This window comes from Onthophagus taurus, chromosome 10 (assembly GCF_036711975.1).
Source record: "Onthophagus taurus isolate NC chromosome 10, IU_Otau_3.0, whole genome shotgun sequence".
Taxonomy (NCBI): Eukaryota; Metazoa; Arthropoda; class Insecta; order Coleoptera; family Scarabaeidae; genus Onthophagus; species Onthophagus taurus.
The window spans coordinates 1,865,490-1,883,431 of NC_091975.1; the positions used below are offsets into that span (position 1 = coordinate 1,865,490).

General features: G+C 35.2%; 1 protein-coding gene across 1 annotated transcript in view; it reads left to right on the forward strand.

Annotated features, from left to right (window-relative positions):
• LOC111428590 (myb-like protein U) overlaps positions 1-17,677 on the forward strand; it is a 34,163-nt gene extending 16,486 nt beyond the window's left edge. Inside the window, exons 2-6 of the mRNA XM_023064177.2 lie at positions 11,870-15,312; positions 15,900-16,188; positions 16,239-16,369; positions 16,423-16,596; positions 16,784-17,677. Coding sequence (XP_022919945.2) covers positions 11,870-15,312; positions 15,900-16,188; positions 16,239-16,369; positions 16,423-16,596; positions 16,784-16,930 — 4,184 coding nt within the window. The 3' untranslated portion in view covers positions 16,931-17,677. The remainder of the gene's footprint in view (positions 1-11,869; positions 15,313-15,899; positions 16,189-16,238; positions 16,370-16,422; positions 16,597-16,783) is intronic.
• Positions 17,678-17,942: the final 265 nt, after the last annotated feature.

Here is a 17,942-nt window from a genome sequence, read left to right on the forward strand (position 1 = left end):
GTAATACTTCCTTAGACAGATGGCAACCCTTAACCCTATCCCACCAGTTCATGAACTTTTTGTGGGTAAAACCTTTAATTATCTCAATCTGAGTTGATAAGGACGGAGCGATTATCGGTTCAGGCGAACATGGCGCTCGCTTGGCAGCCCTTTTAGCAAGCCTATCAGCGTGCTTGTTACCTGAACAAGTCGAGTGTCCTTTTATCCATTGAAGGATGACACAGTTATGCACTGCGGCCTTCTCCAATGTCAGATGACAACCCATAACAAGTCCTGAGGTAATTGTTATTCTACTCAGGGCTAAAATAGCTTGTCTACTGTCAGTATAAATTGTAAAAGTCTTACCTACCAAGTTGGATCTGACAATAACGTCAGCGGCAAGTTGTATGGCGATTAACTCCGCCTGTATGACGGTGGTACTTATACCTAAAGGTTCAAATACGTGGAGTCGGAGATCGTACGAGAAGACTCCGGCTCCAGCTCCTTCCCGTCTCTTTGAACCATCAGTGTAGATTTTAAGGCTGTTTTTTACCTCTACTTCTGTGGAGCTTGGGTGGGTGAGATATTTCTTCGTAAAAATGTGTTGTAGGGGTGTAAAGTCCGTTACACACTCCAGAATTGGTGAGTAATCCACCATTTCATTCCAGAGATTGGCATTTTTACTATTTCTCTCACCCATTAGAATTCCTGCTGCTCGCAGTCGAGTCATGGTCACCAATGCCACCTCTTGGATGAACAAATGAAGTGGCGTTAGGTTTAACATGTTTTCCATGGCTGCAGTGGGGGTAGTCCGCAGCGCACCTGTAACATACAAACACGCAAGTCTCTGTACTTTATTAAGTGCAGTAGTGGATGTAGACTGAAGGGTCTTTGACCACCATACTACTGCACCATAAGTAAGCATAGGTCGGATTACAGCCGTGTAAATCCAGAGGGCATTTCTGGGTGACAAACCCCATGTCTTACCTATAGCCCTCCGGCATTGACCGAATGCAACGTACGCTTTTTTTACTCTATTATCTAGGTGGGCTCTCCATGTCATTTTATTGTCAAGTGTGATGCCCAGATATATAATAATTACCTTACAATGTTATTAAAATGATTCCCTTATCGGATACATGAAGCTGGTTTGAGTTGGCCCAATTAGGCAAGATCGTGTTGGTTTTGCGTCGTGACGCCCTGGGTGCGAAGGTGTTGGCGGACAATGTCTAATCGGGAACGAAACATCGCGCGGCTTACGACTAACGAGAACGATCGCAACCGTTTCAACCACCTTCTTTCTTTTTCAAACCGTTTGCCTCTCGTTTAACCGTTTGTTTGTTTTTACTTGTTCGCCTCGTAAATTCGGTGATGCTCATCGCGTTAAGTTCTCTCTAAGGAGGTGGTTAAAATATTTCTTTCTTTCTTTTTATCGATTTACCACCCTCCCCTGACAGATTAAATTCCATTTATTTCCACAAGAAGTAAAAAAGCAAACTAATTAATTTGGTTTTGTGTATATGAAGTAAATGAAAATGTAGAAGAAATGGGCATCACGCGGTAAACAAACACGATCGATTGCATCTTTCGAATGATCGTGATAGAGCACGTAGAGCGGCTAATTGCGAATATTCAACGTTTTCTAGCCTTCACCTATTGATAGAGGGAGTGCTGAGTTTCGAATTCCATAAATAATTTTAGAATTGAATACATGATGAACAATGAGTGGTGAATCCGGAAGCTGTCTCTTTAGTTTCCCCGCTAAACAAGCAAAGTCGTTCTAAATCAAGTTGTAAATAGCATCGAATTCTATTGGTACAAAGTTGTATCGATTGGCTCGGACATACAATAAACAGACATGAATATGCAATAGGGAACGTCAGAAACCTAGTAATCGACAAAGGCACGCCGCTTTAGCACAATTCGAGGCGGTATTATTATTAATGATTAATCGTAGCACAGACACACCGTTTGCTACGTCCGGAAATTAGAAGTACCCAACCACAAAGGATAATTACGCAATATGCCCGGCTATAAATGGCAAGTTTCGTATAGAATCCCGTTCAAACGTTATACGGTTAGCAAGGCGACGGTAATCGTTGCACAGTATTGCGAGGAAATTTGCAACACTTGCGACCTTGTCACTATTTCTCCTTTATTTTTCTCAAGCTCGAAACTCGCAACACACCAATTCTTTGGTAACGTATAGTGACAAATAAGTCTGGGAAGTGCTTCGAGAATGGGGTTTTCCGAAAACGAACGGTTTTGTAATTGAACACACCCAGGCGATCCATTTTCACCGTGTTGCACCGAATTTATTGTGATTAAACTTTAATGTACCTCCAGTATCTATTCTCTACACTTCATGCATTTTACAGGTCTTACACTTACACTATGTCACTCTATGTATTATAATTCAGTGGGTAACTTCGTCGGCCTAAAGTTCAACTTTACCAAAGCTCCCTTATCTTTATTTAACTTGTACAGACTACCAAGGTACTACAAGTACTACTTTATACGTTCTTGACGATTACGTTCGAAATACCCCTCGTCTCTTCCCCTTTATATTATTTCGGCGGTTTTCATCTAGTTTGAAATACATGTGTCACTGCGGCTTTAGATACGTCTGTAACATACCATTGGAAATTGCATTGCACGGCTTTCTGATCTCTCCCCGTCGACGAGAAACTAGTTGAAACTATCGTAAACACAAAGTGTATACCACAAAACCTGCTGATGATAGTTGCTGCGCACGTTTCACTTGAGAGAAATCTAAACCACAAAATGAAATATATTTTACTAAACTTTTTTATTTGATTTACACTGTTTTTAAATACATTATCTATAATTTCATTTAAATGGCCTTAACCTAGAGAAACCTACAACTTGACCCAGAAGATTTTAAATGCACATTTATACTAAAGTCGAGATCGCTCACGGGTGAGACTTTTAATTGATACTATTTTGATGTAATATAGCACAACATACATTGTAGTGCTTTGAATAAAATGGAGCTTGGGTTAATCCACAATTGAAAATGTATGGTTACACTTAAGCCGAGGTCGCTTGCGGGCGAGGCTTTAGAACTGATACCATTTTGATGCAATATATTGCAATGATGTGAATACAATGGCCCTTCGATTAACCCACAATTCAAAATGTATGGTTATACAAAAGCCGAGGTTACTTGGGACCGAGGCGCTACAATTGAAACCACAACGTTGCTATATTCAATGACATATATTGTTGAAAATAACCTCTTACATTTTTATAATTCAAGATATAAATAAATTTAGGTTTATAAGTTAATAATAAAATAAAATGTTAAAAGTTAAGTTAATTTATTGTTGTTTAGCATATTGAATAGACCTGCATATAGTGGAAAACCCACGCGATTTTCACGCCAAAGTCTTCGTCCACTTGGTCGTTGTTGTATGGCGGGTTTTATAGACACATCAAGACGAACGACCTAATAACGTGAACGGGCTACCGTCGAGGCGTTAAAATTACGGTGGTAACGGTTGCTGTGACGCAAGTGATGCGCGCTCACTTTCACTGTTCACAGCCCCGCGGGCACTCAGAAAACGAGTCTTTAGACGGCGAAGATCTTGACACACATCTACTCGATGTAATGCGAAGATGGGACTTTTCTCTTTGGCTTCTTTCGCAAACGGTCACGATATACGGCACGCGTCGCGACCACAATATCAATTGATTTGTAATTTCCTAATTTGTTAAAGAGGTTACAAGAGGTAATTAATAATTAATGAAATGACTTTTTATATTTGTCAATTATTTATTTAAGTTTATTTGTGATAAGTTTCTTAGAAGTGGAATCTTAACGAACTGGGGGATTCGTCCCTCGAGGGTTATTCAAGATGCCACGTTCGCTTTTATTAGTGCTACTTGGCCTATTTCGAACTTTAACCACTTTACAAAATCGTATTTTCGTTTGATGAGTTAATTTAAATAACCTAACTTAATTTGACTTGAATAAACTTTAACTTATATCTTCAGCGTTTCTGTCCATCACATTGTTAATTTATAACTCGTTTTGTCCATTATTCAAACCGACAAATTTGATTTATCTGTCCATCAATTATCCGTTACATTAGTTCAAAGTTGAATTGGGTTAAATTGTAGGTATTTTTGTGAGCGAATTGAACTTGTTTAGATACATTTGGACTCTTTCCAACTTTTGCAAGTAGTAATCGTTATTATTACGGTTCATTTAAAATTATTTATGTTACGTTTCTAAAATATATTAATTAGACGATAAACCTTTCGGTAAACCCAATCCACCCTCCCTCGGCTGGGTAACCAGATAACACCGTCCCAATTACCCTTAACTTCGTTATCTATGGGTTACACGACGAGCCCGTAGAGAGAAAGTCCTATCTGGTAGGGCAACCATCAATCTGCGGTCTATGGGCTTGCAACCTACCCACTTCAATTCGGCCCACACGTGCCTAACAAAACCTATCGATGGTGTAATACATTCCGTTAAAGCTCTGACAGTGACCAACCATGCAGGCGTCGTGACTGGATTGTCGTGCCTGTATTTGGATGTGAAAAAAAGCTCACCACTGAGCCATTAAGATATCAAAGGATTTAGTATCATCACACCGTTTGACGACTTGTCGTTTTAAATTTTTTTCGACGCCACTTAACTTGTTTGTAAACAAACTCAACTTTATTCGCTGTCAATAAGAATTTTTTTATTAATTATTATTAATGATATTTAATCGTTGTTAAAGTGTAATTAGATGTGAAGCAAAAATAAAAATATTTTCGAGGTTATTAATTAATTCGAGTTAACATTTTACCGTCGCGTCGCGTTAATTAAATTTTAAATGGCGTTTTAATCCCCTCCTCCCTTTGCTGTTCTTGACGTCGTTGGGGCCTTCGTAAAATATTGCCACGTTTTCGTCTTTGGCGCCGGAAGTTTGCGGTTAAACGTCGGACAAAAAGCGCGCCCGTGAAAAGGAAAAAGGCGGTGTGCCGTCGCGAAAAGGTTTAATAAGGAGCGAAGGCAATCTCCCTTGGGCCTCCTGGAAAATTGCTCGGCGATTAATTTTCATTCCTGCAAAGTTACGCCCAAATAGTTTAGGTCGACCTTTAGGGATATTTCAAAGCCATATTACACGAAAGAATGCTATTAAAGAAGACTGTAATCACCATTAAATTTTTTTAAACTTTAATGAACGTAAAATATAGATACTTATAATTATATTGAGAATTTGTTGGTAAAACTTAGCATGTACCAAACTCTATTGGTAAAATCCAGAAAAATGACCTCTTGTTTAAAAAATCCTCACATTTACCAACTCATGTTGGTAAATCTTAAGATTTACTAGTTAAACCTAAAATATCACTATAATCTGTGATGATTGTTATAGAAGATTACTATATGTTTAGATAAAATTTATATTGTTAATTGCTATTGCGGTTGGTATTGTTAATTCGATCGATTGTATAATGAGCGAAACAGTTAAACGAATTCCTGTGACAAAACAATAATTTAGTCGGTTACAAAACGCTGTGGCAAATTGATCGCGGTGCCCCAGGACAACGTAAACACCGGTGAGTTATGGACCATGACCCAACTGGCTGGGACCGGGCGAGGATATTATCCAACCTAACGACGTTAGCTTACGGATTGAGATTTAAGAAGCTTTTTCCTTTTATCACTTCGCTACCGCGGAGAAATACCTATTTTTGTTTATTATCCTATTAGTTTTTATCCGGTTATGGCAGAAATTGCGTTACAAAATCGATTAGATTCGGTAGATTATAATTTTACCCGGCGCCTCCACCTTTTTTTAAAAATATTATTTGTCGCTTAAAATTAGCGTTAAATTGAAATTAAATTTATCCGGTACATTTTTCGAATTAAAACGAGATAAATCGTTATCGACTTTCGATTATCGTTAATTTTGTTCATCTAAAAACTAGATATTAGCAGGAATCAATTCGTTTTCGGTTGGGCAACAATTCAAAACAACCATTAATAATTTCAAACAGTTATTAAACGTTAGTTATCCAAATATAGCCGTTATTGTGTTATTTATAATTTACATATTCGTTGTATTGTTTGGAACAAACACAATTAAAAGCAATCGCGTTAATTTAGCGGTGAAGTGAAGGTTTCAAAATAAATAGTACGGCTCTGCACATTACCGGGTTGAAACGTGGCAGTTTCGTTTTAATTTCCTATTCCGCCCTCTCCATCCCCGTGTTTCGTTACGTGTACACCGTTAAATATCCGGTCCACTGCGTCGTCAACTATGCTTCCATGTACTACTCTCTCCCTCTCGAATAGTGTCATAACTCAACGGATGTATTCTGTGCAGAACCGGCTTCAGCCGACTGTGAAAAATGCCTTATTCGTACGCAGCAAGAAAAAGGCTTTTTATAACAGATTCAAAAATAAAGGAATTTGTCGACCTTTAAAAGATAGATTGTATTTGAAAGTAAATTAATTAATAAATTGTTTAATAATACACTATATTCACACGGTAGTAAAACTTTAAAAGCAATTAATTCGAATCCCAACAAAGAAACGCAATATCGAACTTAAATCTTTAATCGCTTTAAAGCAGTGATTCCCAAACTTGAAGTTATAACAAAACATTTTTAATAATTAATATAATTTAATCAATATCATTGTGCTAACAGAGCTGAATCGAAATCTAACTCAAACATAATTACTAAGATTAAACACAAGACAGACTTGGAATGGAAATGGTTTTGAAGCGATTGGAATCTCACACACAAGTTAACTCCGTAAAGGGATGGAGAACAATTAGATTTCTGTAATAATAATTAATCGTTTTATTCGAAGGGAATAATTAATATTATTGTTATTATTCCATCAAGTGTCAAAACAGTGCGGTAGTACACTCGATCATAAGCTCGTTTCGCTTTTGTACCATTAATCCCTGAAGGCACAATACCAAAACCGGTCATTCGTTATTTCATAAGCCATTAAGTAGAGATGTTTATGGTAACGTTTCTTCTTCGGCAAAGAAGAAGAAGTGGTGAAGGAGAGATTTCTTTTGGTTCGTTTTTCCGCCGTCGATCCTCCATCGTGGCGTAGACTACTTACGAGGCGCTATCCACACCTACTTATCGTGGTCCATTCTTATAAATTACCACCTGCGATACGCGCTCACCTTGGGAAAGGACCAAAGAAGTCCCGCATTGTGTGTGAGTGTGTTGCCGAAGGAAATAAAAAAAATAAATGAAACGTAGTAGAGGCGCTAACTTATAGATCTCGTTACGTTGATTGCACGATTAGACCGTTCTCTCGCGAAAACGCCCTCGCCTTCACCAGCTACCGTTCGTCTCTACTTCTCACACCGTTCATTTCGTTTTGTGTACTACTTCGTTCATCTTACTTTTACTTTTCAAGAGAAAATAAAAAGTACATCCGCAATAAACTTGGTATTTATACCATTTTAAACCGGAACGATAAATTACAATCTGTGCTATGATTGTTCGCGTATCATTTCTTTGGGGATACAAAATTAAAAATAGCCAATTTCAATCTTGATGTAATTGTAGCTTGTTTTGTGTTATTGCGTCAATATCGAATTACTAATAGTATTTGGTTTGAACTTGAAACTGAATAGATCATGATTTCTAATGTTGGTTTAACTAATAAATATTACGTAATATATTTTCGAGTTGAAAATGTAATTTCCAGTACAGCCGTGAAATTTGTTGATCCGTTGTTTTCCAGTGTGATAAAGGATTTGAATCCGTGGAAAACTCGTTGGAAGATAAAACAACGCGGAAAATGCGAGAGGCAAGTGCAGATAGATTAATTTTGGCTCCGCCGACGCCGCGTCGAGATGGTTAAATTTATTTTACGGGGTATTTGCGCCCTTACGGACCTGATAAATTCGCCTCAGCGCCACTTTACAACCTATGTAAGACCAAATAAGATTGAATTAGGTCGGGATTTTAATGTTTTATCTTTCTTTTAGATTCAATTTTTTTTTTTTAATTTTTATTATCAAACCTATTTGTTTTTTATGAAATAAAGTGTTTCAGCTTTAATTTGAGACATAACTTATTTCCTAACTGTCAAAATCTCAACTCCAAAATTAAATTTATTGTTTTATATTTATCGTTGACATCAAAATTTTATTTTTTTGTAAATAGTTATATTTACCTTGACATTCCGTCTGCTCTCGTTTTCTACTTTTTAGCAGACAGCTGTGTGTATTAAAGAGAAAACATGGCGTAACTTTCACTTTCTGCTTCACGTGCCATAACGTAACATTGTGAAACGAACTCATTCCAACCGTAACCGAGTTATTTTTTATTTATTTACATCTATATTAATTTAGTAAATTTCGTGTTAATTTACCGCAAGAATTAAATACGATTTAAGGTAGACAATGATAGAATTTTCGTTTTGTTTGGTAACTTATAATCTCGTTGCGACCATGAAATTAAATTAGAGTTGGTTGAGTAAAGTATCAAAAAGTTTATGGGATTTCCCGACATTTGGACTTTTTAATTAAACGACTAAAAAGTGTTATTCATTGGAAAAGTTTGAAAATTTTTACTCTACACTCAATTTCAATTAGTATATACTTTTTTAATAGTTAAAAACGGACGTTGATAAAGGATCTCAACGTGGAACGTATGCCAAGTATTAATTACCCGATGATGGAAATTGCGAGCTTACGCTTGTCTCTACAATCTTCGTAATATAGAACGTTTATGGGTTTATGCAAATTGCTACTGATATGGTACTGACAGGTGTGAATAATTTCGATTAAGTCTTTCGTGAATGATTTCGTGGATTATTGGTGATTGAATATTTAATAAAAAATGATTGTATTAAAATCATGGTGAATTTAACTAGAAACGCCCACCACCCGAAAACGAGATCATCACAAAGGGTTTCGTTCGATTTTTTGCGCCCATTTGTATTCACGCTTCGCTTGGCACACTTCTATCTGAATTTTTTTTTTGGAAACCTTTTGCACTCTCATCATCGGGGTAACACAAAAAAAAATATTAAAGTTGATGAAGTCGATCTATTATTCAACATGTAACTTCAAATTTTGGAAATTAATTATTAACTTTTTTACACAGATAATTTATACAAGTTGTGAAGTGCATGTTTGTTGGTATTTCAACTCTCATGAATATGCAAATCAATTTGTCCTGTACAACGTGGACTAAAAAGGCAACAAAAAGTGAGCTTTCGAGCAATTTTGAAGCTTTTTCTGCTAGTTTTCTTTTTAAATTTTCTTTTTTTTACTTTCAACGCCGAGTACATTTTTCGGCTGAGTAAAAAAACAACTTGTTATTTTTCGTCGCTATAAACTTATACGGTAGCCACTCTTCGCCGATATTTTTCTACCGAGTTAAGCTTTAATTAAAGTACACGCTATTCGCGACGCGGTAGTAGTTCGTTCCTAGTCGTAATTAAATTTTCCGGCGCTTTGTTACGTCTAGAGAACTTGCCAGAACCGTATTTCAACTTTACTTTAGCTTATTATTGATTTAGAGTGGGGCGATTTTAACCATATCGTTTGCTATGACGAAAATAAATATTATTAAACGAGGGAGATTTTGCGTAACATTTAACGTCAATACAGCACGGTATAAATAACACGCGGTTATCGAATAAAATATTGCCAATGGAACTCTATTAAAATCTGTTGAAATTGCTGATACCTATATTTTACACGATGGAAACACAAAACGGATGATCGAACGACCAATTTGGATAATAACCAAATTTATATAACCCATTAATAACATATTATTTTATAGTATTAATTATTTTAATACAATCTGATCAAAAAATAAATTAATCAAGAATTAATACTATAAATTAATAAAAATAAAATAATTATTAAAAACTCCACTTACCATTAATATCTTAAAAATGCAACAAATTCATCAAAGTTTCATATTTTGGTATTTTTCTTGATATCTATGTATCTGAGAGCAAAAGTGGAAGAGAGCAATACTGTTAAGAACAAAATTAGCTACAACTTTCATTCCAAAGCTTTTTTTATAGTATCCTCCAATTCCCGAGTATTACCATTAAAATCTTCTAAACAAGGTGGTCCATTTAAAAACCCAAAGACATTTGGCCGGCTTAGGTTGGCAACGCTGTATAATTCCTATATCAACATTGAAACACCAATTTCATCTACTTCCACAAATTTTTCTTAGTGGACCTTGGTAAGTTCAGCCTGTTTTGCTGTGTTCCTCAAGTGTCAAGTATAAAATCGTATCAAATATAGATCAACCACTTTAGTAGGGTACAAAAATGCCTCGTAATGAAGCAGTATACTACATTATCAATATTTACTTGAAGAGTCCCAAAGCACACCGCTCTTCTATAACTTGAGCTGAATCCTCTTAACTTAATTGATTAATAAGTATAGATTCGAACTTTACTGTACAGGGTGGTTCAAATTCGATGTCCGAATAGGCTAACTCGAAAACTATAAGAGTTAGAAAAAAAGTAGCTGACATGTCATGATCTCGTTTTTCGAGAAACTGCTAATGCCGAAAACCTCATAGCGCTATCGTCTTTTGTTTTTCCCCTAGAGGCCAAAATTGAAAATATCGTAAAACCAATAAGTGCAATTATCTTTGTTATTATTATAGGTGGAGTATTATAACTACGACATTATATGGACACTCTTTTACAGAGAATTTCATGACATAGTCAAAAAAAAATTTTCGGTTTTAGATTTTGAGATATACTGAGAATTTTCGTTTTTTTAAATGGAAACAACCACTGATTATTAGCTTATTAAATTCGTTATTTTTTTCTGATTACAAAAATATAGGGTTCGACAGGTCTATTTCTTATTGTTTTAGAATAAAGCTAAAAATAAACTTTTTTTATAAAATTTCCATCTAGTGTCGTCGAGGAAATTAAATTTACAGTTTTCTGTAAATTACGGGGCGGTAGGTAAAATCTAAAAAGTTAACAATTAAATACGAAGATAACTTCTAGTATTTAAAAACAAATCATTTTTTAATATGTAACATTCTAACATGTCAAACTTTTCAAAATTTTCTTAATTGATCTTAAAAACAGGATTTTTAAAGTGACACTTCAGAAAATTTTCGAATACAAACAAGTGTTGCTATGTTTATTTGAATTAAAAAAAAACATATCAGCGCCATCTATCGATAATTTATTAAGTCATTTAAAAATAATATTAAATTGTAATAAAAAATGTGAAATAATGCAATCTATTCCAACTATTGTGTAAAACATATATAAATTAAACAGTTCCACAAATATATTTGTTTCAAATATCAGAAATATGTTTTTTTAATTTTTAGTTATAAAACCGTAATATACAGGAAACTGTAAATTTAATTTCTTCGACGACACTAAAAGAAAAGTTTATTTTTAGTTTTATTCTAAAACAATAAGAAATAGGCCTGTCAAACCCTATATTTTTGTAATCAGAAAAAAATAACGAATTTATTAAGCGAATAATCAGTGCTTCCATTTAAAAAAACGAAAATTGTGATAATATCTCAAAATCTAAAACCGACAAAATTTTTTTGACTACGTCATCAAATTCTCTCTAAAAAAGTGTCCATATAATGCCTTAGTTATAATACTCCACCTATAATAATAACAAAGATAATTGCACTTATTGGTTTTACGATATTTTCAATTTTGGCCTCTAGGGGAAAAACAAAAGACGATAGCGCTATGAGGTTTTCGGCATTACTTTTCTTCTAACTCTTATAGTTTTCGAGTTAGCCTATTCGGACATCGAATTTGAACCACCCTGTACAGTATTGTGCAGAAGCGGGAAACTTAACTTTTACTTTAACTTTTATTTTCCATTCTTGTATTAATTACATATTTTGTTGACAGATTCAAACTACTTCTTCACCGATCAACAACCGCGCTTCCTACAGAATTTTCCCACCCAGGACGATTTCGGGAATCAAGACGTCACGCACTTTCGCCCGTCGGAAACCTTTCGGCCTTTTGACTCGTTCCTCCAACAACCTGACCTGCAAACTTCCGATTTGCCGCCACATTTACAACAAACATTACCCCAATATCGATTTTCTGGATTACCTTTAACCACAAAAGAACCATCCGGATTTAAACTCACCACCAGCAACAATAACTATCAAGAAAGTTCAAAAAATATCCCACCTTCAACACATCGACCGAACTATTCCCACATTTTTAAGAATCGCGATCCAAAAACGGAAACTTTTTTGGGACAAATAACCGTGGACAGCCCGGCGGAGTTGCCGCCGGAATTTAATCGATTCAAATCGGTTCTTGGATTTCAAAGAACCCCGCCGCCTCCAGCTGAGTGGTCGCCGAAACCAAAGTATATAAATAGCCAAGAAAATAACGTCAATCAAAATTTGGATTTTGGGGCTAGATCGAATTCGGTGAGTTTTGGAAAACCCACGCGAAGCACATTTTTAAATCATCGCACAAGAATATTTGCCCCATCTAACGAAGAAATTAAAAAACCGATAGCTAAAGATTATTTTATTACTGATGGCGGGGATGTTGTTAATGCCAAAAATGAACATGATAAAGCAACAACAACTGAAGGAGCTTTTGAATTTGTTAAAATTACAAATGGGGATCGCACCACGACGGAATCAAATTTAGAATCTTTACTTGAAGAACCGATTAATAGTAAAGAATCCTCGAAGCATGGAAAACAAGATGTCCAAGTTATCCAATCGGTTACCGTACCTCCAGATCAATTGTATACGTTGCCACAAGAAGATTACGAAGAGGAGTTATCTAGCGAGGATTACGAGGAGTATGAAACGAACACTAACGAACCAATTTCGAATAAAACTTCGAGCGTAAATATAAATGAAGTGAATAAGGAGCATGAGATAACAGAAAACGAAGAAAAAAATAATAATAGTATTAACATAACAAAGAAAGATCAATCAAATGAGACTAATCATGATGATTTAGCCCCAACTAAGAAATTGGAGGAGGATTATGAATACGAAGATTATCAAGAAACGGAAGATTCAACCGAAGAAATCAAAAAGGATTACGACAATGAAACGAAAACAAATCCCCAAGAAACTACAACGATGATGATTCAAGAAACCACCGTGAAAAATGATGATCAAAATAATTCTTCTTTGGAAGCTCAAGAAGAAATCACGACAAATTCTCCAACAGAATCACCGTTAAATAAATCTTTAAAAGAAACTGAAGAAATTACATCGGATGCCCAAGAGGAAATAAGCGCGGAAAATAATTTAAACGACCATGTTGAAGATGAAGAGGAATACGAGGATGATGGTGGTAAAGAGGATTTAAATGAAATTCCCGATCCAAATATCAATAAAACCTTCGAAGTCATTACGATGAAACCCCCCATAAAAAATGAAACCGAAAAGAATGAGTTTAAAGATTTCACGGATTCAGACAGCATCGATACAACCGATCCATCTCATTTGAGCACAAATTCAAATGAAGAAACTCAAATAAGCGAGACAAAACCGGGCTTGAATAATGAAAGTGTTGTTTCAGTCTCTGTTGTAACAACAAAAAGTGTTATAAATAACACGATAATTGGAACAGTAACTCCGCTTCCGATGACTACGCAACAAATGATGGTGCAAAGCGAAAATAGTACGGATTCTTGGATCGTAATTGCTTCCGTGCAAACGAGTCGGAGTGTTTCGGGAGCTAGATATATTCCATCTGGAATTGTTGAACAACAAGAAAGAAAAACTTTAATTAATGGGAAGGATCGAGGGCTTCTCGAACCTGATAACGATGATATAACAACGGTGAAATCATCAACGGAGAGCTTAATCGATAAATTAGATCGGGTTCAATCAGATTTATCGAGTAAATATTTACCGAGCCAATTCAAAAATGATGATAATAATTATATTATTAGTAACGGAAAAGATGATGATATGTTGGTTGTTGAAACCACATCAATTCCCTCAACAACTTCAACAACCTCAACAACAATAAGAACTACCAGTCTTCCTCCAGTTAAAATAAGAAAATTCTCCCCTGCGGCGAGACCAACAACTGTTAAACCAAAGCGGATTTACCCAAAACCAACTCCAAGAACCACAGAATCACCGAAAATTGAGTTTGAGCTGCCGCAAGGTGATCAACCTTTCCAACAAAATGGCACAACCGGGAGGTCATCTGGTTCGCAAGGTAAAATTACCGTTCAAGATATTTCCTCGTTGCTACCGGAAGGATATAAACCGCCTCCATCCAAAGAAACCCAACAAACTGGTTCAAAATTACTCGAAGAATTATTAAGCAAGGTTAAAATTCAAGATCCAAGTGCTTTATTACCGCCCGGTTATAAAGAAAATGCCACCTCATTGTTACCTCCGGGATACAAAATTGAATCAATTAAAACAACTAAAACTGAGGTTACAACCGAAAAATTAAAAACAACAACTAAAAAATCAAAAGTTGATGAGTTATTTAAAAACACCGTTTCAACCGATGTTAGTCACTTCTTACCGAAAGGATATAAACCGGATGAAAATAAAGAAACGGAAACTAATAGTAAAGGTAAAACCCAAATTTTCGAAGAAGATATTTCGAAATTCCTCCCACCTGGATATTCGAGTAAAACTACATCAAAACCGCGCGTAATGAACACCCCGGAAGCAAGCCAAAATAAAACTCAACCCAAATCGAAAGATATCTCGACACTTTTTGATGACGCTAAAAGTGATGATTTATCGAAATTCCTTCCACCTGACTTTAAATTTAAATTTAATCGAAAATTTTCAACCACATCCACGACTGAATCTCCATCAACTTCGCTTATTACATCTACATCATCATCGCCTACTTCTTCTTCGCCATCTACTTCGCCTTCTTCGAACAATTTCAAAGTGGTGTTTCCAAGTAGACCAGGTCAAAATCGTAAAACAACTCGATCGACAACGCCAAAATCGCCTGAAAAGAATGAGTTTGTGCCGCCGACGGTTCCGTCGATACAAAAAGGGTGGCCATCGAGGGCGACGACGGAATTTACCGGGTGGCCTACACCATCGACTACTCCTATTTCTATCGAGAAATTGTTGGCTGCCGCTAAAGATTTGGCGTCGTCTTCTACGACGGAAACAGAAACGAGTTCGACGTCCACAACGACTACGACAACGACAACCACAACTACTACTATTAAACCGACCACCCCCGGAATTTGCAATGATGATTGCGAACTTGGTGGAACCATTAAGTTGGTTGGTGGGGCTCAATGGGTTCCGGAATTATTGGATAGGAATACGAAGGAGTGGCAAATTTTAGCTAATGAAGTTGAATCGCAGGTAAAAAAATTTGTTTATCTTTTTTCTTGGAATAAAACTAACTTACTCAACATTCCTTCACGGTATAATTGACATTACAAAAGAAAACTAACTAGAAGAGCATTGTTGCCGTTTCGGTACAATTGTACTGAAATCGGTACATAGTGTATAAGTGATAAAGTAATACATTTTACAAGTCTTGTTTAAGCTTATGACTTAAAAAAAAGAGGTCTCCAATATTTCCTCTCAGAATTCAGTACATTTTGTTCATTTTCAGTACGATTTTTGGTACATTTATTTTCTTCGGTGCGGTAACACTGTAGAAGAGTAGTACTAAGAACTAAAAACATTCAAAACTTTCTAGTTCTAGATCTAGTGCTAGTTCTACTTTTAATTCAATAAAAATATACAACACAGTGATATGTAATGCTAACTAGCGCTATCTAGCACTGTTACTGGAACTAACATTAGATCTAGAACTAGAAACATTCAAGTTTAACCGTCTTAAGAGACGCATAGCTAAACCCGAATTAATATATTTTTGTATATTGTATTTTAAGTGAAATTCACTGTATATTGAACTTTACTTTTTTTCGATATTTTTTTAGTTGGATCGAGTTTATAGTAAATCCAACGTACTAAATAAATGGTATACGAAAATTCGTATCGATGGTTTCAGCGAAGGAAGCGTTTTAGTCGATTACGTCGTCGTTTTGAACGATATAGGGAGAGAGATAAATACCCAGGAGTTAAAGAAAATCTTCCACGACTCATTGGATGATGGATTAAGAACCTCCAATAGAGAACCGAAATCGACCGATTTGAACGATTCCGATAAAGACGATCGATTAACTTTAGGAGACTTTATTGTTGATCCAAAATACACCGATTTTATCGGTAAAGTTGCAAATTAATTAATTAAAAGATTTTAATTGTTTATCTTTTAGTATTACCACCTATCGTTGTACCAACTGTTGGATACGCCGAAGACGATGTTTTGCTTCCTCAATGGGCTATTGCAGTGATTGTAATTGGATTAGCTTCTTTATTGTTTGTAATCATCTTTGGAGTCACTGTTGTAAGTATTTCAATAATAATTAATAAAATTTGTTGATGATTTATTTTTTTTAGCTGGTTAATCGACAAAAAAATAACAAGAAGAAACAACCAATTCCGCTAACTGAAGATATGATTAACGAACTAAATAAAAATCACATGGGTGGAATAGATAATTATGGAGCTGATGATTTATATAACATGGAAGACGTTTGGAATGACAGACCCTACGACACAAAGCCCAAGAAGGTAAGTTTAAATTTTCAACCAAATTGGGTAATTTCACATAATAACGTCCCCTAAGTTAAAGTTTTGGTTACACCATGTGTGTTCCATGTAATTACTTGTTAAATTAATGTGTTCAGGTAACTACGTTAGAGAGACTGTCTTTGAATACTGATTCAACATTACTTTAAAATTAATTTATTACTTTCAGAGATCATCAGGGTCGATTCACGATAATAGCATGTCGAATCTATACGATAGCTGGCGTTCGGAATGGAATGGATATTATTACAACGCTTATTACGCGAATAATCCAGGAAGTAGTCGTAGAAGATCCGATTACGATACGAATTTTTAAAATTAAAAAATAACGAGACAAATCTATAAATGTAATTAAAAAAATAAAAAAAAAATAGAAGCTCTTTTTCCCGAACAGTTATTGGCTATAGGCGCTGTACTTTCTAGTCAAACAGCCGACAGTAAAACGATGAAATGTCGTTGTTAACCGGCTGTGAATGAAGATGAGTAAAAGGAAAGAATCTCAGAAATGGATTATTAAAGCATGATTTTTTGATGGATGAGTTTTTTATGTATATGTATCTCTCAAATTTACTGTTTATACCGCTTTTTTGTTGTATTAAATTAAAAATTATGAGTAGTGCAAGAAAGAACAAATACTCGTAATTAACCGTACGCAATTCTTCCATTCCTCTCCTCAAATGCTCAAATTGTCAATTAGATGCGACTTAAGATATATTTAAAAGAAAGTGTAACTCTCGGGATTAATAAATAAGTTTCGAGGTGTTACGTATTCTAGACAATTAAATAAACTTGAAACAACAAGAATATTTACCGAGATCGTTTTCCCCCCGGTGGATATTTTCTCTCGTATGTAATATTTTACAATCCCGCCAAACTATATTTAAATGTAAGAGTGACATAGGTTTAAAAATAAAAAAATCTTGTATATAAATTTGTAAATATACATAATTGTAGTATGTAATGATTTTCGACGCATTTACTTTTAAAAAAGACTTTCCGCGTTTAAATTATTTCCGATCTTAACAAAAGATGTTAAATTATACAATAAATATATTATGTTAAATTGGGTTTTAATTTATTTTAGAAAAAAATTATCCTTTTTGTTAAATAGGCAACCAAATTAACTTGACAGCTAAATATTTTCATTTATTTTAAAATATTTAAGGTTTTAATGAATGTTAATATAGAACAGAATTCTTTATTGGTTGGGACAATTATAAACAATGTGATTTACCGTCTCGTCTTCTTTTTTGGATATTCTGATAATATGTTCAGCCCATCCAAGTGTTTGCGACCTTACAAACCGTATGACGTCTTCACCCTCCATC